The 22328-nt window shown below is 36.7% G+C and overlaps 1 protein-coding gene across 5 annotated transcripts in view; it reads left to right on the plus strand.

Moving 5' to 3' along the window:
- The window catches only part of GLCCI1 (glucocorticoid induced 1), a 55404-nt gene that overhangs the window by 7394 nt on the left and 25682 nt on the right, over positions 1–22328 (plus strand). For all 5 annotated transcript variants that reach the window (XR_011139626.1, XM_068934936.1, XM_068934937.1 and 2 more), the window contains exons 2-3: positions 12426–12577; positions 21682–21768. Coding sequence is in view for 4 of the 5 variants with exons in the window: in XM_068934936.1 (XP_068791037.1) it covers positions 12426–12577; positions 21682–21768 (239 nt within the window). In the remaining variant the exon portion in view is untranslated. The remainder of the gene's footprint in view (positions 1–12425; positions 12578–21681; positions 21769–22328) is intronic.

Below are 22328 nucleotides of genomic sequence, written 5' to 3' on the forward strand. Positions count from 1 at the left end.
ACCAAAATATTGACCATTGCCCTCTTGCAAACTGATTAGCTTTCTTTGGTGTGTGTGTGGGGGGGGGGAAACGGTGTGGTGGCTTCACTCAAGCAACAACAGTTTCCCGCACGAGCGATTTGTTAGTAGGGATTAGCCTAATGAGTTGGTCTCAGGTCACTGGAATATTGTGAACAGAAAGTTTTTATTTTACGGAGTAGTAAATCCTTTAACCAACTTTCTGTGTTAGTTATGACTGCTTTGGAGACAGTATAGACTTCCTAGTAAGTCAGAAATGTTATGAGTTTGAGTTTTGAGACTTCAGTGTAAGATTTTTATCCAAATACTGTGTTGGTTAGACCTTCTTATTTAGTGTTGTATGTGCCCTAACAATAAACAGTGACACAGGTGTTGCTCGTAAGGATTTAACTTTAACCACTGTTGTTAAATTGAGAAGTAGCTATTTGAAATGGATCTTTATTCTCTGAATCAAACACAAATAAGTTACTAACAACACTTGTTCTTCTATGCCATTTGTTTTGCACAACCTGAAATTAGTTTTTACTCATACTACGTGTTTTGTTTCCCCTTTAGGAAGACTGTCTTGTATTTTGTGAATAAGAATGCTGAATAAGAACAATATGATAGCAGTTTTGTCATGATTTTCTTGTTATCGTAAATCCCCTGAAGAATATTCTCTTTTTGCTTGCATTATGCTTCCGTTATGATTCCATTTTAGAATGTGTTTCTTCAAGTGTCCCATCCCTTGAACTGTGTAAGCACCTGTTTGTACCAGGTTAGCTTCATCGTCCTTTATCACACTCTGACCACCGTGCATTGATCAGGGAGGTTATAATCACAGATGCATTTCTGAATTTCAGGAATTAACACTTGCATGTAACTGGATTCATTGATTATTGCAATATCACAGGCATTCATGCTACAGACTTGAAATGCCTTTCTGTAGCCATGTAAATTACAATTTAGTAAGTATAAGTCTGTCTTGTGGAAATACTTTTCCATTAGCATTAAACACTAGGTTGTGAGCTGCTGAAAATATTCCTGCCTTAGTCTGGGAAAAGTGTACCAAGGCCTTTTCCGAATAACAAGATACAGAATTTTTTGGCTTTATCGAGTTGTGTTTGTCCATCCAGTTCTTCTACAGGTGAACAAAAAGCATTGCTATTTAATGTGGTTATGGAACTTGGTGATACTCCAAGTGGCAAGGAAGTCCAGCATGGGCTTTCTTTGTTATGTGGGGATTGGAATGCCTGGAATACGGTTTGCTCTTGCTTATTCAGCTGAGGATAGAGATGAGTCTAGGCATATGCAATGTAGACAGTTGCATAGGGCAGCAGAGTGCTTATATGGCAAAATGGGTGGTGTTACATCATCTGCTCTTTAATCTCCGATGTTTTGGTCTACACTGCCTCTACTGGACTTCTCTTATAAATACTTTGGATAACTGGATTACTAGTATATGTACTTTTTTTTTAAGAGTTCATGATTAAAAAATAAGCATTTTAATGTAGATGCTTAGACTGCAGTACCACAAAGTTCAAAACTTTAGTAACTTCTGTTGACATGTAACAGCATTTGGAAGCCAAACTATGATTTAGAAATAATGTGTATTCCTATTAGAAAATAAATTTTGTTTTTCCTGTACTTTGTCACTAGCTAATGCTGTTAATCTAATCTGCAGAAATTAGCCCGTAAATACAAAACCCCACTTCTCCAAAGAATGACAAACAGTCAGCCTGGGAGTTACATACAGCCACCTCAGAGTGAGTTGTGTAAGTGCAAGTTTAATGCTCAAGTTCCTGAATATACGACTTCCAGAGTAACAGTACAATTGTTTTCATGCAATACAGAGCTTGATCTAATAACCCCTGCTGGATCAGAACTATTACTGTATAAACCTTAAAATATCCTGCAGCACGTTCCTGGAACTCAGGGCACTGACGCACATAGCATAGTGGTGCCAGCAAGTGGCTCCACCATATCTGTGGATCCCTGTAGGTATTTAACATGGTCTCAGTACCTCCTTCCCATGCATTGTAGCAGAGCTCATTAGGCCAGCAGGACCAGAAGGTGCTGATGACTATTGCAGGTATCTGTGCGGTGCAGTCTGTGCTCTGCAGGAGTTTGAGTGCAGTTCTCATGCATAGAGTCAGCTTAAATTCAGTGCTACATGTCAGCTAATCAGTCTTTCTGAAGTCCGCAGTACTGGAAAGTACATTGCAAAAACCCAAGTGGCTATGCAATGTTGACTTTATGCAGTTAGGTGTTACACTTCTATATCCAGTACGTCATATGTTATTCAAAAATCTTTGTGTTATATAGGATGGGTTAACTTTCTCTAAGTAACGGAGAGCGGATTTATTCACTAAAAATTAAACTCAGATTTATGCCGAGTGTCCCAGAACAGACTTTGAACAGTGGGACTCTAAAAATATCAGCTAACTGCTGAAGAATGCAGAATAAGACTGAGGTTTACACAGTAGTTGGGAAGCTGCCAGTTTAAAGTAGAAGCTGTCTTCACGGAAGTAAGTTTCAGTTCAAGGTCTTAAAATTTTTATAGTTAACTGGTAGTTGTCCCTGCTTAATTATGGCAGTTGATAGTGGAATACTTTTGCGCATCCTTTCTCTAATACTGTTTTCTGTAGTATTTCACCTTCAGTGGCTTTTTCATTGTACCTGATGGCCTGTCTTGCATAATCATCTTTGCAGTGTCATTTTCTTCCCCAAGAAGGAAACGGCAAAATATATTTGAAATCCTTGATGTTCCTCTCGAGGGTAAAAAGAAAAGCTTCTAATCTGGAAGACAAAAATTTCTCATGGGCAAAAATGTAATCAACTCATGCATGCTCAAAAGTAATGCGTATTCGAGAAACATCTATACAACAATGCAAAGAAGTGTCAGTAGTCTTGCTATGTGAAATGGCAGGAGATAAATATCTAACTCAGAAGGCTGTCAAACTAGACGATCCAAATAATCTTTGGGTGTTATTGTATAAACAGAAAGACTCATACTTTCAAATGAAGTTTTATGTTGAAGTATGCAGTCCATATATTGTTCAAATACTAATTTTGTAAATTTGTCGTATACATCTACCCTTATTATTTCCATAGAAGGAGTTGTTTTGTTGAGATGATTTTTGGAGTCTCATGACTTTATTTAGTGGTGTGTTACTTTTAATATGAAGCTGGGAGATGTGGGCAGATCTTGTGATGGCAAGAATTGTAGTAGAAACCTAGTTTGGCCATAGTAAAGACATGATTTACTGAATCTGAATACTCAAAATGTGGGAAAAATAGAAGAAATGGATATGTTGGCACTGTTTTTACAAGAAATCCGAAGAAGTCTAGGCCTATGCAAATTTACATACGTATACAGCAAAACAAAATCCTATGTAGTGGTAAGTCTTAAATGATACATAAGCATGGAATAAAGTTTCAGATTTCAGCATAAAATAGTTTGATAAATGTGGCTAAGCAGAGTTGCTTTGATTTGAATATGGAATCTGATTTAATCAAAATATCAAGACTGTTGGAATCTTCCAAACATGAGGAAAAACATCAAGGATCTGATCTGATTGTGTGAACATTCATCTCAAAGTCTACTAGGAATAATCAGAGAGCCTGCAAGAGACAGATGGAAGAACTGAGAAGAGAAAGCCACGTTGTGGTTTAAGATACTATTTTTGGTTGACGAATCGCTATAACCCAACAAGACTTGGACTTTGCAAGCTTTAAGACCAAGGACAGAAACACACAAGTAGAAAAATAAGGAAAAGTAGTTGTAGCCACTCTCTAGTGAGAACAAGAGAGATTAAGAATGATTCAGGGTTGACCTGGTGGAATCTATGGTTCCAAAACTGACTCTGAGGAGTAGTAGTAAAAATCTCAAGGGAAATGGCACAAATATTTATTCTACGCTGCATTCTTACCAGTACAGAGTGTAGGTGATCAGTTTTCAATGAGGGCAGTGATTTTTAACCCAGGAAGGTATAAAGAAAATGAATGCCTAGGGGAGAGGGTAATTTGAAATTGGAAATTACCACAGCTGCAGTAGATGCACTTCTCGGGTTTTAGTGAAGTCAGATTAAGTAAGCTCTACTGCAGAATTCTAGAAGAATCTACTCAAATTTCTGTCTACTAGCAACCTTCTAAAGCAATCTTTTGAATAGGAGGTCGTACTGTTTGGTTATAGATATCTGGATAAGCAGACATGATGCTTGTATTTTTAAAAGGTAAAAAATATTGAGTCCAGTTCTGCAGTGTAGAGATCTATGGGTCTAACTTCAGCTATGTGGGAAACCTCAGGAAAAAATTCCATGGGACAGTGGAAGGCAGTGAGAGATGCTACAGTGTAAAATGGGCTTTGCAGATTGTGTCATGCTACTCTGCTAGTTTTGCTAAGAGAACTGATTTTCTAGACAGGAAGTAGATCTTATCTGCTTAGGCAAATTTTAAGGTTAGGCTGATGAAACTGCTGATGAGTTCTGAGAGGTTTAATTGGTACACAGGAAGATTATGTATCAAGAGTTGCAGGCCCTATACAAATAGAGTGAGATTTGAAAGTATAAAATGGGGATTTATATATTGGAGGCTGTGCTTGAGGAGAAGATCCATCTCTGTGGGTGGGAGGCTGCCATTTGAAAATGATGGAGGGTGGAGTGGACGATCACAGGATCTTGGCTCCGCCGGTACGATGTGACTGCAAACGTGCTGGCCATAGGTCAGGTCATGTAGAAATGGAAAACGAGCTGCACAGGGGCCTGCTGAGACGTTGCCTGTGGTGCTGCACACAGGTTGGTGCGCCCTCATTTAAGGAAGGTGACCTCAAACCCAAGTAGGTTCAGAGAAGGGCTACTCGAGTAGGACTTTAACCATGATCATAAAAAAAAATCTAGGCTGAGTGACAATAAGATTGCTTTCTCTGAATACAAGTGAGTAGGGTAGGGGGCAGCGGATAGGAAGGAAGAAATGTAACTTAATGGCGACACATGAATAAAAGGATTGGCTTGGCAGTGTAAATGTTTAAGGGGAAAATTAGAAGAAGGCCTGAAACCTCTGGAAAAAATCATCCTGGAACATTCTTCTAATAGGAGTTGTGGGGACAAAGGAGCCAGATACTTTAAGACTAAATTTGTAATATGATTTTAAATAATTGCATGTGTTGTGTCAGTGATAGTTGAGAGCTGGGCTTCTGGTTTAGGAAGTTGTTTCTAGTCCTAAGTTTTTATGACTTAGTTGACAATGAAAAGATAATTTATTTAATCAAAAAAGTTAGGCAGCCTTATTTAAGCAGTCAATTTTAATCTTCTTTTATATTTTTCAGTATTTTTTCAGAAGAAAAATTATTTCTGGTTGATATAATTAGCTGTAGTTAGGAGAATGTTCTGCATCTCTGATCATTTATGATCAGATGGCATAGCCTACCATGCACTGACTACAGTTCCCTGTGAATTTTGATAGTGAAAATGGTGAATCGTGCCTTCTATTTTTTTTAACCTTTTTATTCAGAATTATGTCCAGCTGCATTTTGATGGGGACTGGAATTTGGTTAAAGATGTAAAAAGAAAACCCCTCACTTTCTAAAAACTTTTTTTAGTAAATTAATTTGTAAGTATTATCATTATAACAAAAAAAATCCTTTGAGTCATCTAGTTTGTTAAACCAAGGTGATATTATCTGTAATTACTGAATTAATTGCATGTGTTATTGCATGCTTCAAGATTTTAATTATAAATATACAGGAAGAAGTAAAAAAAGCTGTCATGCTCTTTTTGGTTTCCAGTTTATTTCTCAATATTGGATAAATTTGTCATCAAACTGAACTAGATTACTTTACTAAAATGAAGAAGATACTCTCTCTGTACCTGCAGGAGTCTACAGCAGTTAAAAGTTGGTTTTGAGTTTCAATATGCTCTGTTTCCAGAGTGCTTATCTACTGAGCTGCAGTCGGTTCTATTAGAACCTTTTAAAGCAGGAACATATTTGAGATACTTGATTTTAATAAATGATACTAAGTTTGGGTCTTCACAGAGGGTATTTAAATTTGAAGCGATAACCTTACAAAGAAAAATACATTTTAAAAAATCTGAAAAACATAAAAGTCTGAAAGGTTTGAATTTAGTGTTTACTCTACCTTGGAGCCTGCTGATAGAGTGAGAATGTCTAGGGTACATCTGTTGAACACGGCAGGCTTTTATGATCGTAAATGCTTAGCCTTTTGTGTACAAGTCCTATACATGCCAGGTATAATCTTTGCTAAGAGAATAATTTACCTTTAGAAGACTGAAACTTTTTTCCTTATAGTTTGTTTACTTTTCTTGCTGAGATTAGAGCTTTCTTTTTATGCCTGATCTGTAAAGATAATGTTGATTTTAAGCAGGGGAGTTTTGCTGTGGTCAGAGTTGGACTTCTGGAAGAAACGCATAGTAACACTTTACTTGCACTGTAGTTGAGTAGGATAGGGACATGAGGCAGAGACCGTGTTGCAGCATACGTGCATAGACAACCACGACTTTTAGTCAACTGCAAGTCCTTTGAAATTTGTGCCTTCTTTCGTACTTGCCTTTTTCTCTAGGTGTGCCGGGATCTAAATCCTAGCTCTGAGCGCTGTCTCTTCTGTACAGGAACATGGAAGGAGTTGTGCATCTCTGAAGATGTACAAAACCTCCCTGACTGCATGAAGTGCCTTGGCCTGCCTGTTGGATTCACAGACTGCCAGAACACCTCGTTCCGTTCTGGGTGCCTAAATCATGACTGTAAAAGATAATGTAATCGATTCCCCAAACCCTTACTGAGAGTCTCTGTCTACAGCTTTCCTTTGAAAGAGCAGGCTACCCACTCCCCCACCAAAGAATCCTTGCTGTAGAAAGCATATCTTTCCGTAGACTTGGGTATCTGAGGTCCTCTACTGTTGCGCATCTGCCCCAACTCACGTTTCTTACATGCGCCCGCTCCTTTGTCAACTAGTTATTCTGTTGGGTTACTTTAGATAGCAACTATGGGACTGGAGGCCTGTGGACTGCTCTCTGGTTGTCCAGTTGGGTTGTTGGGGGTTAATTCTTTAATCTGGCTTTGGTCAGATTATGATGCTGTTCTGCGCCTGTTTTTCTGGTCAGTTCAACGTTATGAAGAATGAGAAGAAATTGGAGTGAGTTGTATCAGCCTATTTAAAGTAGTTACCTCAGAATGTCATTGTCTTTCATTTTTAATCATCTTCTGTCTCAGTTTATAAAAATAGAAACTTGAGAATAGTTTCTGAAATTGTTTTTGATTCAGTTTTGTCAGTGTGATGCGCATAATGAAGACAGACATTTTACCGAGCTGAACATACAGTCTTTTTGGTGATGTATCTACAGCTAACTTGAAATGACTTTCACTTATTATATTCTCTTAGAAATGTCCCTGTGTTAGCAAAACGCAACATGGCATTTTACATGTTTGAAAAATCTAATCTAATATTTTGCATTGTTTTGAGCAATTAAAGAAGTTATTTTAATTTTAAATTACAATAGCCTAAAAATCATTTTTATATTTTCAGTGATATATCATTGGGTTTTTTAAGTTGCTATTTAAAATCCTATTCTTGGTTATTTTGTACGAACAGTATGGGGCACACAGTATGTTCTTTGTTGCGCTGCAGCACTCAGAACTGTTAATGCAGTAGTTTAGCTAGTTTGCAGCTTGGGTCGGAATCAAGCCTGTCAGTTGCTGGCAACTGGGAAGTGTCTTTTGAGCCAGTAGATCTATCCTGTGGAGTAAAACTTCAAGGGACCCTAAATCCCCCATTAATCCTTTTCTTGAGAGATTTTGGCTCCAGTTACAAGCGCATTGCCACAGCCTTTTTGAGAATGAAGATTGAAATATTTTTTGAAAGGCCTCTAAATCTCTGTTTTTCAATCTTTTCCATTGCAATGTCATACAGACAAATTTTGAAGAGACGTGCACTGATTTACCAGTCTGCCTACATGATCGGACAAGGAAAGAGCAATTAAAAAGACCAAGCAAACATATGTTCAGGAATCAGTACAGTATCAGTAAATACTCACCCTAAAAAAAAAAAAAATTAAAAAGAGTGCAGGCACTTTGTGAAAAGACTGTTCTTACTCTTCTATCTGAAAGTCTACTTTTGTAGTACTCAATGAATTGTTGCCTTAAGTAAGCAATAGTAGATATATCCTTTTTCATGCCTGCAGAAGATATAAAAGAAGAGGGGAATTTTGACTAGAAATGTATCTGGCAGTCGGCAGCAGCTACTGCTGTGGTAACCATGACCTAAGCATTGCACCATCGTTCTCAGTAATTGCTGTGGGTCACCATTCCATAATATTCAGCTTATTATTGCTAGGTAACTGTTTCTGTTCCCGTGCTGCATTTCCACTTACTTCATTATTTTAAAAGAATTAACATACAGCCGCTTCTGAATCATTGGTATTGTAGACTGTTGTAAATTTATTGTGATCTCTAGTAGGAATGTCCCAGAAATACTTGATGGATATCCCAACGTATTAGTTGTGATCTCTAGTTCTCCTTCTAGCCAGGCTAGTTGAAGTCTGAATTTCGGCCTTTTGAAAGGCATCCAAGCAAACTCCCATTCTGAGTAGATTTGGACAGAATTATTTCAAAATTAGTTTTGACTTCCTAGGTAAAACGTGGAGTTCTTTAGGAATGAAGAAGGCCTAAGCTTAGGACACATTTCAGCAGTAGTTTTGAAAAGGTGAACCAGAAAGTTTTAGAGTAGCAGTAATTGAACTGAAGAAAAACACGTCCTGTGAAACTGTTACACCTCTATTTTGGAGTATTGTACTGGTATTTCTTGATGACCTGACTTGACAGTCTTGTGTAAAGTCCTTTAAGTTATAGATGAACTTTCAAGAGAAGATCAAGATATTACTGCAAGAAAGTTTTGTTGCCTTTTGGCCAGTGTGTAGCACTTAGCTGACATCAATAATGACATGACAATATAATACTGCTAGTTTTAAGGAAGAAGGAATTTATTTTTATTTCACATTTTTCACTTATCTCAGCCTTGGAGGAATCTGTGTCATCTGAGAAGTTCTTAGGATAATTTTAGTCTTTTAAAGCTGGATGTATCCATCCAAGGACATGAGTGGCCAAATTTGAACTGCCTCCACTAACTCCTGAAAGAGACACAGGAAGAAAAAATGTTGACAGATGAGCTCTGGTGGATTTAGCTTGAAGTGGTTTTATGGAGGTAGCAATGCTAGCTGTCCATCTTGCGCACCTGCTGCAGGTAACTTTCCTCATTGCCTGGATAGCAGGAAGCATTATTTAAACTAAAATTGACTGCGAACATGATTTTGAGACTGTGTCCAGTTTAGCTGCCTCCATGTTGGGTGGGGAGGCAATCTCTTCATTTTGCATCTGTAGTAGATGGTTTTATTGGTGCCCCATGCTCTTTTCTGAACTGTTATGTTCATCTGTTACCAAGTTACATTTTGCTGGACGGGAAATGGGAACCCTTTTCAGTTAGTCTACCCAGTGTAACTGGAATGCTGTTGGCTGTCAGTACAACATACAGAACCATAATTTCAGGTAGTTATTTTAGTTGCTTTGTACCTGCTAGGAGCAAACGATTGCTCTGAATTTCACTAGCTGTAGCGGTCAGGTGGGCCCTTGTGCCATTTCACGTGAATTCATTTTATAACTAAAATGTCTAACAGCAGCCCCCAAATGCATATCATTAAGAAAACTTGTGGCATATATTAAATAACATATGAGGTATTTTGCCTTCCTACTAGCTTAAGTCTTGCTTTCATAATTTATAGCTAACTTTTTCCTGTAACATTATGTTTCTTAAGTACTGTGTCCCTAAGATTACTTGTTCTGGAGATATAGCTGAAGTCATTGTGAGATATGTCACACATCACTGAAAAAGAAAATAGAATTGTTCTGACTTATTTCCACTGCAATAAAATCCATTTATACACTCTGAATTCTGTCAGATGTGGTATAGTCTGAAACTTGGGTGAAATGAATCTATAATTTTAGCAATTTTTTAATATTGCTGAAGTCTCTTTGAATGCTGAAGTCTGTTGGATAGCTTCAAGAACTGTTGAAGTACTTCAGATATTGGAAGGTACCGGTTGCGCTTTTTTTGCTTCTGCAAGAAAACTGGAGCATGAGGTGTCCATCATGAGAAAATGATTGGAAGTGGGGAAAAAGTTTGTGATAGTAGCATCAAAATCCCATTGGGAATAGAAATTTGGAGGGAAGCAGAAGTTCTGTAGTAGGTCTGAGAGTAGCTTCATTGTAAGTCTGGGTTTTTGCAAGTGCGAAAAGCAACATTAAGATATAAATCCTGGGAACATTCTTGAAGTTTGGAAAGGGTCTGAAGTTGCTTCGTGGTTCCACAACAGTTGAAGCTGATCTGAGCCAGTGGTGTCCTGTTCTACTCTGTTCTCCACTGTCTCTACGCACCTTTAGGATCACTACTGTATGAGACAATTTGTCAAATGCTAACTCATAGAAATTCCTTCAAATTTCGTATTTGCAGATTCCTACTCATTTATTTTTCATAGTCTAAGGAAATATCATAAAAGGGTGAGAGGGCCTAAAGTGTTATTGAGTTAAGTCGCCACTGCTGCAGCCCTGTCGTTCCTCCTGCTCCCCTGTGCTTGTTTCTGTACCTTATGTTGTGCCAGCTCTGCCTCTAATGGTGGAAACTGTGTATTTATGATGTTTTTGGTAGGGTTTAGTCTTCTCTGTTTAACTCAGTGAATCACCTCACCATGCGATGAGACACCTGCCAGTGCTGGCTTGAAGTAGATGGAAGGAACACAGACGCCAGTGGAACAGGAATGGGGTTACATTAGTGCTAACTCAGAGTGGCTTGTGCAGCTGAGAAATCGTGTCCGCAATTTATTTCCTGTAATTCAAAGAAATACTGCAGAGTAGTGGGGATGCACGTGACTGCATCTTGAACTTTTCGTCTCATAGTTTTAGGGTTGGACAAATTGTCCTGCAGTCAAATTTCAAGGTTACTCTACAAAAAATATGTAATAGTTTTTGATGGTGTTTGTTTCCGTTCTCTTTGTAATGGAAGTATGTGAGTTCTTAATGTTAGAATTGCTGTCGTCTTTCCTCTGGGCGTAGAAGAAGACAAAGACCTTATTTCCTTCTCTAGACATAGATATTTTGTTTGTGTCTCCTGGGCTTGTGTTTTCTTGGCTTTCACAGTAAGACCTTATAAATGTAAAGTTTGCAAAGGTAAATTTGCTTAGTCCTTATTTCTGCATCTTCAGACACTGGCTAGTTTTTGTTTGTGTGATCCCTAACTTGTTAAAAAAATTTTTTTTTTTTAAAGTCTCTTCAGAACATATTTAACTACTTACATGTTGAACAAATACCTGGCAGATCTTTGCTATGTGTTATATACATCTAAAGAAAAAACGTGTTTGGAAGTTCTTGGCCTTTTTTTGTCCTTGGAAGTGTACTAGCAGATCTGTTCTCAAGTTTTGAACGGTGAACAGGGTTTTGGTGGGATGGATCAACGCATAGAATGTGGCTATTTTGAAAGTCATCTCACTTGTAAACTTATTTTAGTAAGGGTGAGCAAAATAGTAGCTGTAATGTAGGCATGAGATTGGTTTATGTGAAGTGTAGAAAATGAGTATATGAAGTAATTTAGCCTAAAGGGCAAAGAAAGTTAGTAAAATGATTCAGAGAGCGTGTGGTAAATCTATTATGTGGGAAAGAACAATTTCATGAATCACCCTATTTTGTGTTTTCCAAATGAAATGTAGAAAATATGTTTAATGACCTAGGTATATGACGAGAGAAGTAAAGGGAGGAGTCAAAGATTGCAGACACTGTGATGAGTGAAGACAGATATAAAAGCTGTCTTGACCTGAGCTATGTCAGAGAGGAAAACAGAGTCATACACTTTCAACTTGTTAAAGCCTGTGTTGTGATACTGTAAACATAAAATGCACAGGAGCAAGACATGTGAAGTGGATTTTCTTAAGACCATAATTTTTTACTGTCCTTTTTTCTTAATATTTATAAAGTTAAACAAGCTGACTTTTTTAAAAGTAATCTTCTACTGATACTTTATTTTATTTTATATTTCAATATATGTGGCTTTTCTGAGTTGCACCATCACTCCATTTAAATTTACTTTTTTTTTTTTTTAAGGCGTTCATATATTGCATAAGTAGGCTGGTCATTTACAGATTTGAGCACATTAAGCATTACTTTTTGTAACTGAAGTTTTACTTTTTGTATTTTTCTCCTTTATCTGACTTCTGTTTGATGTAAAGGCAGTCTTACTTTTCAGCTTAGCATTTAGACAAAGATGTCTGATATGTTCTTGCAATTGTTTTTCATAACTGGCTTTTAACATTTCACGTCAAATTTAGCCTGACTTTTTTTTTTTTCCCTGTTGATTTTATTGTGATTTTCTACAGTGGACAGGCCAAAATCCCAGCAAATCAGAACTTCTGGTACCATAAGGCGAACTTCTTCTTTGGACACAATAACAGGACCTTACCTCACAGGACAGTGGCCACGTGATCCCCATGTACACTACCCTTCATGTATGAAAGATAAATCTACTCAGGTAAAAGCTATGAAACAACACAACAGAGGTGTTTGATATAATTGATGTCTTTCTGATAGTATTTTGTCTCCTGGTCCAGAATCTTCTCTCAACTTAATTCCAAAGAAATGTGAAATCTCTTAATTTTAATATAAATATAAAGACCTCAAAAGTAGAGTACAATAATGTTTTCTTAATCTGATAGTATCAATTCAGTAACATGCTATGGAACTAATAATTAATAATTTTTTGCTTTTAGAAAATAATTGTTAAAAATTGCATTCTGTTTGTGGGCAGCTCTTCTGTTGTGGCTAAATAAGCAGGTTAAAACCTCAGCCTCTTATCTGGTTTATTCTGAAGTTGCTATGTGCAAAATTGTGCCAAATGTTACTAAAAAAATATTAATAACTCCATGATAGTAGTGGCTGACAAACTAAAGACTTTACTAAATCATATTTATAAATCAATGAGTCTCAAGCGTGTGTTTGTGCCTGTGCAGGAGAAGAGAAGGGAAGAGGTTATTGTTAAAAAGAATTGACAGGGTTGTCATTAGAGAGAATTCAAAAAGGGGAATCTAGGAACTAAGTATGTGGTGTTGTCTTGAGATGTTCCTTCTGCTGTTTAGCAGCAAGAAGAGCAAATGAAAATGATCTGTGGAGGAGTTACCTCTTGAAGCCAAACATCAGAGCAAGAGCCTTCCACCATCTATGAAGGGAAAACAGTTGAAATTATTTATGGCACAATTCCCCCGGGTCCTCTCTGGGGTTCTGTCCTTAGTAGCAACCTCTGGCAGGTAGGCTGCGGTGGCATTTGTAGTGCTCCAGCACTCTTTGGCTAGAAAGGTAAATATTCTTTCTAGCATGATTCCCCACACTGGAGTTCCTTGCCAAGGAAGATCACCATCAAACAAGTCAAAAATGCAGGTTTCCAAAAAAAAAAAAAAAAAAAAAAAAAAACCAAATAATTAGCAAAGAAGTCAAATTCTTCATTTTTGGATAGTGTAATTAGGCTATGAAATAAGACACTTGAGTGTCAGTATTCTGAACCGTAACTGGAGAATAGAAGAAACTATCTACCTGAGGTTATATTTTTAGTTTCAGGACCATACCGTAGGGATGGTTGTCACATCAGTTTCCTACCTGTCATGTCATGATTCTGATCCATTGTTATCATGGATGTCCTGCAAAGAAAAATGATAATTCGGTCATCCTACATCTTGCTTAAACTTTATTATGCCATTAAGAATTGTCTTTTTTATGAAAGCTTATGTTGTCACAGTGCATATGATACCTTTAAAATAGCAAGGATTTTTTTTCTATCATAACTTTACTTACGGGTAAACGGTTTTGGGTTAATTTTCTGTTTCCACTCATTTGCAACTTACTTGTCACCCGTTCTGCAACCGCTGCTTACAGCAAATGGAACAGGTCTTAAAATTGATACTAGGTTTTGGACTTCTTGCAATACTGAATTTCTCAGGACGAATTAGAATGTATAAATAATTTTGCAAGTCTCTTCAAAGCGTGCTGTGAAGTGATGCAAAAAAGTCCTCTGATTGGGGGAAGGTTAAGGATAGAAAGCTTAGAAATGAAGAAAGGTCTATCTGAGTTTTGTAAAGGCTTTTGCATTTGTACATTATAGACAGCTATTACTGATAGGCGTTTCTTAGTTTTAGTATGATTCAGAAATCCCGCCTAATGAATTTGGGAATCAGTTAAAATTGTCCAAAGAAATTCGTAGGTTTTACAAGAAATTCTCTTGGGGCCCTTTAAGGGAGCACCGTCTTAATATCCTACTCATTCGTTTTGAAACCATCCAGGCAGTTTTAGCAAAGAATAAGCAGTCATCTTTTCTGTTAAGAAATATACACCTTAAAAGCTGTTAATCCTAGATTTACTGCCAGGATGCCTTCATCTGACAGTACTATGCCTGTAAGTAGGACGCAAGTCTTTGTTTTGAAACCATCATTTCCCTTCAGGAGTTTTTCTGTAGCATCCTTTGTAGTTACTGTATTTCTTAACCCATGTCATAAAATGTGTGCCCATATCAAGCTCTGCAAATAGCCTTATGAATAGAATGTTTAGAATTTTTGAACATTCACAAACAAACCTTTTCACTAGTTACAGAAAAGAGAAACAAACTTGCTCTACAAATATTTGAGCTCCAAGCATTTGGCAGTAAAATTGCTTTTCTAGTGAGCTCAAATAAGTGTTTAGGTTATTTGACCTGTTGGCTGCCACCCTTTGCCTCTTTTGGAAACGAAGCTCCTGGAGGGGGGAGAGGATAGCGGGGAGTGAAGTTTTACCCTTTCAACATGGTCAAGTGAAAAGTCTTAACAGAGAGGAAAGGCAGTACTATTGTCCTGACAAGGTGAATGACTATTTCGAAGTAATAAGGTTGAGGGAGTTTCATGGTTTGGATTTGTGTAGATACCTTCTAACAAGGAATTACATTAGCTGTCTTTTTAATAAAATTCTGTATATGTATAAATCTCCCGAACATTGGCAGGTTTTAAGTTGGGCTGAAAAATGTGTATCTTAACGAATCAGGAGCATATTAATATATTTATAAAATGTAGCGAGCCCAGTGACTGGCACAGCAACTTTCAGATGTGTATGAATAAAATGTTTACTTGAGAGGTTAATCATAAAATATTGACTGAGTTATGTTTTAGTTGCTGTGCAGTTTTCTCTCTGAATATTGAATATGCTAAAATGTAAATTAAATGACAAAAGTTATGAGTGTTGTTTTTTTTTTGAGTTCTCTGTAGTTTAAGTATTTCTAAGTTCAAGAACTAAGGATGAGTTCTAAATCCTTGATAAGACCCCTGTATGGCAAATGAAATTAAATCAAAGTCTTACTGTTTATCTGAGTAGCAGCACTAATACTTCCACTAATTCGTATTTCTTGGCTAAGTAACAGTTTAACTCATGGAAGTTGATATCTATTCAGGAGCTAAGAATAATAACACTTAGTAGTTTAGTGCAGTGGGAGATGATAACAAACAAAATCAGTAGAAAAACAAGATAGATACCAAAAAAAACCAGATTTTTATTTAATAATGTCTCATTGGAGAATAACTACATATACTCTTCTTTTACTCCAGCAAAACTCATGGTGAATACTTTTGAGTATAACTTATGTTGTAGACAGAACAATTATTTCTCTTTCAAGGATACTTTACTTATTTTTCCCTAATGAAACATTAATTAAATTTAGAGTTTGTGCAGTGTCATGAAGGTGGTGATTATGGGCAGTCCAAGCTCCTTAGAGTTTTTCTTGTATAAGGAAAGGGTCAGGTTCTGGTCTTCACTGTGATCACATAAACCCTTAATGAGTTTTATTCCGTGTTCATTTGTTTTCTGCTTAAGTTTTCTGAACCTATATAGTACTCATGAATAAAATATTTCTTCTTTTTTAACAGTACCGTTTCTAAAGATAAAACAGAGTTTAAAACTGATAATCAAACTAATTCAATACTATCTTGGTATTTAAATAGGGGAAATATTTTTTAAAAGATCTATTGCATCTGGGAAAACAGTTACTGTAGTTCATGTTGCTGTGGTGTCTCTTATCCACCTCAAGTATTTCAGATGAAAACATTATTGAGGAAAGAATCTTAACTGTTTGCTTTGGGAAAAATACACCACAACACTAGGCATTGTGATGTTATGTAATTCCAAGTTGCACAGAATTCTTCGGGCATATGTGTGTATGTGCATATATGTGTATGCACATACATACAACTGGCGGGTCTTTACGCAGCAGCATGTATTGGATAATCAAAGCAAAGATGCATTGTTTTATCTAGCACCGTTTTAAGCATTTCAGAAATGCAAAGAAACTTACTATTACCTTAAGCTAAACTACGTGTTGATATATGATATGTCATGCCCTTCCCAAATTCCTCCACTGGCCTACTTCCCTCCCCTTCTCAGTAAAGTTTCAACTTTTCATTAAGGTTATTTAAAATTCAATATAGCTTCCTTTTGTATTGCTTCTCTCTGGGATGGCAGCATTGGTGGAGCAATCTTGTACATATCTTCATGTTATACATGTGAAAATTTCCTCCTCCTTAGTTTAATGAACTATATTGAAATGATTATGCCTAACCTCTTCAGAAACATTTGGTAATTGTCATAGTTTATTAATTTAATTATTTGGCAGTAGCTAAATCATTAAAAACGTATTTCTAGAAAAATTTTTAAAAGGACATATGAGGGATAAAATACATTAGTAATGTCATAACAAAGAAATTACCACTTAAAATTAATCTACCTAATTTTTCTCAATCTAAATGATACGAAGAAAATAACAAATGACTCTGAGGAATATGATTCAGTGAATTTTTCCCCCTTAAAACTGACTATTTTTTAACTTGATTCCAGTGTGTTTGGATATGCCTTTTTTATTATATATGGCAACTATACATTCACAAATGGAAATGAGAAAAGTTTGGAAAACGAATTTCAGAATTTTTATTGAACAGCGCTGTAATCTAAAGAATAATGCAGAGTTATTAAACTGGAATGCTTGGCTAAAATACATGAAAAGGGGTTTTGCTTTTCTTTGTGTAGGTCCAGGCTTTAGTGTAGTTACTTATCGTTAGTCACCTGAGTAATGTTTTGTTTTCCTCTGGTAGAAATTCTCCTGCTTAAAAATTGGCATTATAAACCAGGGCGCTCAATTACATGAAGCTCTTTTTACTGTTTAAGAGCAGTTACCACCTATAATCCAGTTCATTTCTAACTCTTTAGACTGTTTCTTCCTGCCAAACTTCTAGAGAGCCTTTAAATGCTTTAGAAACATCTGAAGAAAGATTCATCAGACTGTTTCATTAGATTGATTCATCAGACTCATCAATCTTTCCATACTGTTGTTGCTTTTCTTCTGAATATGGAAGTTCTTCAAAAACATTACCACCTCCCCTATAAAAACTAGACCTCTGTTCTTAACCTTTGCCCCATATGTAGTTCATCTGGAATGCAAGCTAGATATACGAAGTAGAGTGAAGGCTGGCAATAAAATGTGAGATATTTAGAGTAATTCAGTCTTATTTTAAGTTTAGGTAGGCTGGTACTCTGTAGTTTTTCTAATCTAAATGAAATGGAAAGAATGTAGGTGTATATCCCTGATACGGGTGGAAAAGCAAGGCAGAATTACCAAACGTTTGGAAGAAATGGTAATCTCTGCAAGGTTGGGTGAGTTAGAACAATAGTAATTGTAATTTACGTTAAGACTGAGGAGAGCAACCAGATGTGTTCTCAGTGTGCCCTATCCCGTGTGCATGCTTGTATAAGCACTGTGTCAACTGAGACTGCAACCTTGGACCCTCACCTTCAACATATCAACGATCTTCCACCTCTTGAAGCTGAAGCATGCCGAAGCATGCATTACAAATATTGGCATTATAAAATACTTAATGTTTTCAAGGTTCTCATCCTAAAATGTTTCCAATCTTTTTTTTCTGTATACAGACATGTATGAAAAATACATTTTAGTTCATATTAAGTGGTACAGCAGATTTGTTTCATCTCTGAGATATCATTACCTGTTTAACAGACAGTATCTATGACCTCTGTTACTGTGTTTCTGACCTGAAGTACAGCAACCTTGGTTTGGTTTATTGTGATTCAGAAATTTATCTTCAGTGTTGAGTTGTGTTTTTTTACTTTTATTCTGTTTTTTAATATGCTTAGCACATGGGAAGAACGTTGCAGGAGCTTCAAATGAAGGCTTCCAGGAATAAGCATGTTTTGTAGAGGCTGTAAACACAGATGGGAAAACAACTTTCATGAAATGTGGCATATTAAGGGTGCGGTAGGCCCCTTTTATTTGTGATGTAGAATGCAGCACTGAAGTGAGATATGTGATGTGTTAATACATGGGCTAAACTTGCAAAAGCAAAATTTTTGTTTAAATGTAACAATTTTTTAAAGCTTTTGTTTTAATTCAAGGATTTAGGGGTACAGCCAAGACCTATCCTCATATAATGTAGGTTACAATTTATTAGAAGCAGCATGAAAGAGGCATGAAAGAGGCTGGCTTGCTATAGTATTCCAGCAGCTGTTTATGTTGTATTATTTTTAAACTTTTTTTTTCTTTTTTTTTCTGCCTCAATAGAAATAGTTCATTAATGCATCATTGCCTGACTTCAGTATTGTGCTAGGAGCATGACATACATTAATACTGTAAATAAATATGAGGGGCACAAATAGTTTACCCCCTGTATAAAAAAAACTTACATATATTTTGGAAGGATTTTGACATGACTCAATTTACCAGACACTGAAGGCACCTATAGGCAATTACTTTCTGAAGGGATAGGATTTGAGTGGAAGGAAGTGTCAAAGTATACTTGAGAAAGTATAAAATCTAATATTAAGAGAGTGGGTGCATTTTATGTTTGTTACTTTGAGTTCTGATTCAATCCACTGCAGTATATATTTTCCTACGTCTTTGTTACTAAAAGTCACCTGTGTTGTTGATGAAGTTCTTCAGAATGTTCCTGTTAGTTTGTTGTTTTAGTACTTGTTATCCGGATGAATAATCTATGTTTAAAAAAAAAAAGGCAAGCAACCTCTCACATTATACATAGGGAATTTTGTTTTGTTTTGTTTTTTTAGTTTGCTTCTTTTCATTGAGAAATTCACTTAGGTTAAAGCTACTATTTTAGCTATCTAAAAACAGTAAATGTCATTTGTTCTCTGTTTATTAACCTGTAACTGAAAAAGCTATTAGCCTGTAGTGATCTCTGCTACTTCCTCCGGGACTACAGGAAAATATTTAGACGTCTGAAATACCTGTTTCTATTATGTCCAGGAATTTTTTGTCAAACCACAGAGCAACAGTGTGTTCAGAAAACACTCTCAGGAAAATAAATTTTCAAAGAATTTACTTTGCATTGAAGTTCTCCTGTTTTTTAATATGAGGATATGGTTAAAGCTGTACTTGGGATGTAATAAAATATTTTAAGAAAATAATAATTTAAATTATCAAGTAAATTATAATGAGTCATGAAAGCCCATGATTTTAAAAAGGGAGTGATATTCTTACGTTTTTCATTGCAGATTTTTAGAGAACTAGATATCAAGCAACTTAAATGGTGATACTTTAAAAATATTAAAAACCAATAAAATATTTCTTTCATTTAGGAATTTCAGGGAGACAGTAAGTAGCCAGTCTGCAAGAACAACTATTTATTTAAAATGTGACCCCATTAAAATGAAGAGCAAGTGCAAGTACACATATGTAGAATGTGCATGGCACTGAGGCTCTGCTTTGAGTGAAGAGAGCTGTGGATTGTCTGGCTGAGTGACTCTCATATTGTCTCGGTAGTTTTAAATGACTGCATTAACTTTTCACTCTTTTTAACCGCATCATCTTCTGTCCTTCACCCTGACCCACACAAAGAGAGTCATGTAATAAATACGCAGAACCCTAACTTTATAATAAAGACTTTTTCTTCCCTGGGAACATGTAACAAGAACTTTATTACTTATTTTTCCATTTTCGTAATGGTTTGCATTCTGTTTTCTAATCGCCCACGCAGTTTACAGAGCCTTTGGTGGAAATATTCTGGGTGGCATAAAAATAATGGAAAGAGAAGAAATAGCGTGGAAAGTATGGGGCTGGCAGAAAACACGAACGGGACACTTAAGCCTATCTACACAAAGGGTCTTAGCGCATTAAGTATTAGCACTTCCAAGTTTGGTGCCAGGCTGCAGTCCGTATATTAATACTATGATAGTGCAGTGATTCTAAGGGTGTAGCGTATGTAGCTGAAATTCAGTGCTTAATGGTAATTGGCCTGGTCTGTTGCATCCTTGCTTTGAATGTCCTAGGCCCATTGAGCTTCTGCCTTCATCGCTGTTCCCAGAGCAATGGGGTCGAAGAACTGTAGACATTGTTTTCTGTGTTGTTCTCCAAGCTGATGCCAGTCCTCCTTTCTGAGCGGAAGAGCGTCAGCCCCGTGTATGGATACTCTACAACTTTCTAGATCCTAGAAAGGAAGCAGAGTGGAAAAAGTGTGAAGAGAAGGTGTATGCTAAAGAAAAGAAAGGATCCAGGATCCACCTCTCTGCAGCCAGCCTGTCTGACCTGCTGGTGTGGGGTCCCATCTGCCTTGGCGAGATAATACCAATAGACTCCTGTCTCACTGATTCTGTACCCTGAAAACTTCCTGGCAAAATTCTAACAGTTTTCAGTTGCATTATTTCTTGCAACCAGTATTACTGTGAAAGGTTTGGGTAATGGCAGTAGGAATTGTTGAAGAAGTTGTACTTCTTTCATGGATTTATAAGTGTGCCTGTAGTCATGAGTTTTACATGGTTCATGCCTCAAACTCTGGATGCTAGATGTCCCCATTGTCCCCCGATAGTCAAAGACTTTTCTTTAAAAACACTGGTGAGTTCTCAAGATTTCTATAACAGCCTTGTGGCTTAATGAACTCAGGAAGTGGGAGATGTGGTTTCTAGACCCTTCTTTGTCTTTGGAGTTTATTTTTATAGCTCCTATATCCAAGGACAGTTCCATAACTTCTGGGTTTACCGACAAAGCTGCAAAAGGGCTGCTCTCCACTGTTCTGATTATTTAGGTCAGTGCCAAAAAGAATGAAAGGTGTATTGAGTCAGAGTAAGCAAGAAGGAATTGATTGTGTAGCCCCATGATTAAGAAACACAAATTGGAGAAGTGAATTCTAGTTTTTGGTCTGTTTCGAGTTTGTTTATTTATACTTTTTAATGTTATGGTTTTCTAAACTATACTAAGTAAAAACTAGAAATGGATGCAGAAGTGGAAATGGGAGCAGCCACTTTTTTTTTTTGTTTGTTTTTTAGTGACTGTCAGGCATCTAATTTCTTCAGTAATGCTTAATAGTCCTCATCTTTTGTAAATGCAAGTTTGCAAAGCGTTAAACTGTAGAGTTATCTATAATGTTCCGTGTTTCTATGTGGAGAGGGAAAAAGAGAGAAAATTACTGCCATGTGTCAAATTCTGAAATTTATTCTTTATATGTAATGTCTGGATTGTGACATTGCAGAAAGATGAAACCAATAATTTATGCCAAAAATTTTCTTACGTACAGAATTCAGTGTAATGTATTTTCCTTTTTTTTTTTTCTCTAGACACCTAGCTGTTGGGCTGAAGAGGGAGCAGAAAAGAGATCACATCAGCGTTCAGCATCATGGGGAAGTGCTGACCAACTGAAAGAGGTGAGAAGTTTTACACAGTGGAGCCTTTGAAGTCTCGATATGGCAAGACATTTTTCAGTCGTTATCTGGAGTCCAGGAAATTGCACCCTCTCCCTCCCTTCTGCTGCTTTTGAAACAGGTTCTACCTCCAACATAAGAGTTGTTTCAAGACTGGTTGTTATTTTATGCCTGCCTTCCTACTACGTGCTATTGGCTGTAAAGGAGCAGCCAGAGCAAGTGCCGAAGAGCCTGCTTGTTGCTGCTTACTGATTTTTTTTTTTTTTTTTTTTTTTTTCTGTTCATTGTTACCTTAGCTGGCTTTTCTGTTCTTTAACACTGTTGTCCTGAAGGAGGCAAAGCATGAGCCAGTATGTTCGCATATGCTTGGTTAGGGATTTCAGTCAGGTTTAGGTCTGAAGATAGAAGATCGGTTTCACACATGAACTAGGAGGGTAAGTGTCTTTGATACAGTAATGATACGATTACTTGAAAAGCTGTTTGGTATGTATTTTGTTATAACCACAATAGCAACTAGAAAGAACCCATCAAAAGTCGAGTGGATTTGTATTATGAGAAATTAA

The sequence above is a fragment of the Struthio camelus genome, chromosome 2, assembly GCF_040807025.1.
Source record: "Struthio camelus isolate bStrCam1 chromosome 2, bStrCam1.hap1, whole genome shotgun sequence".
NCBI classification, from domain to species: domain Eukaryota; kingdom Metazoa; phylum Chordata; class Aves; order Struthioniformes; family Struthionidae; genus Struthio; species Struthio camelus.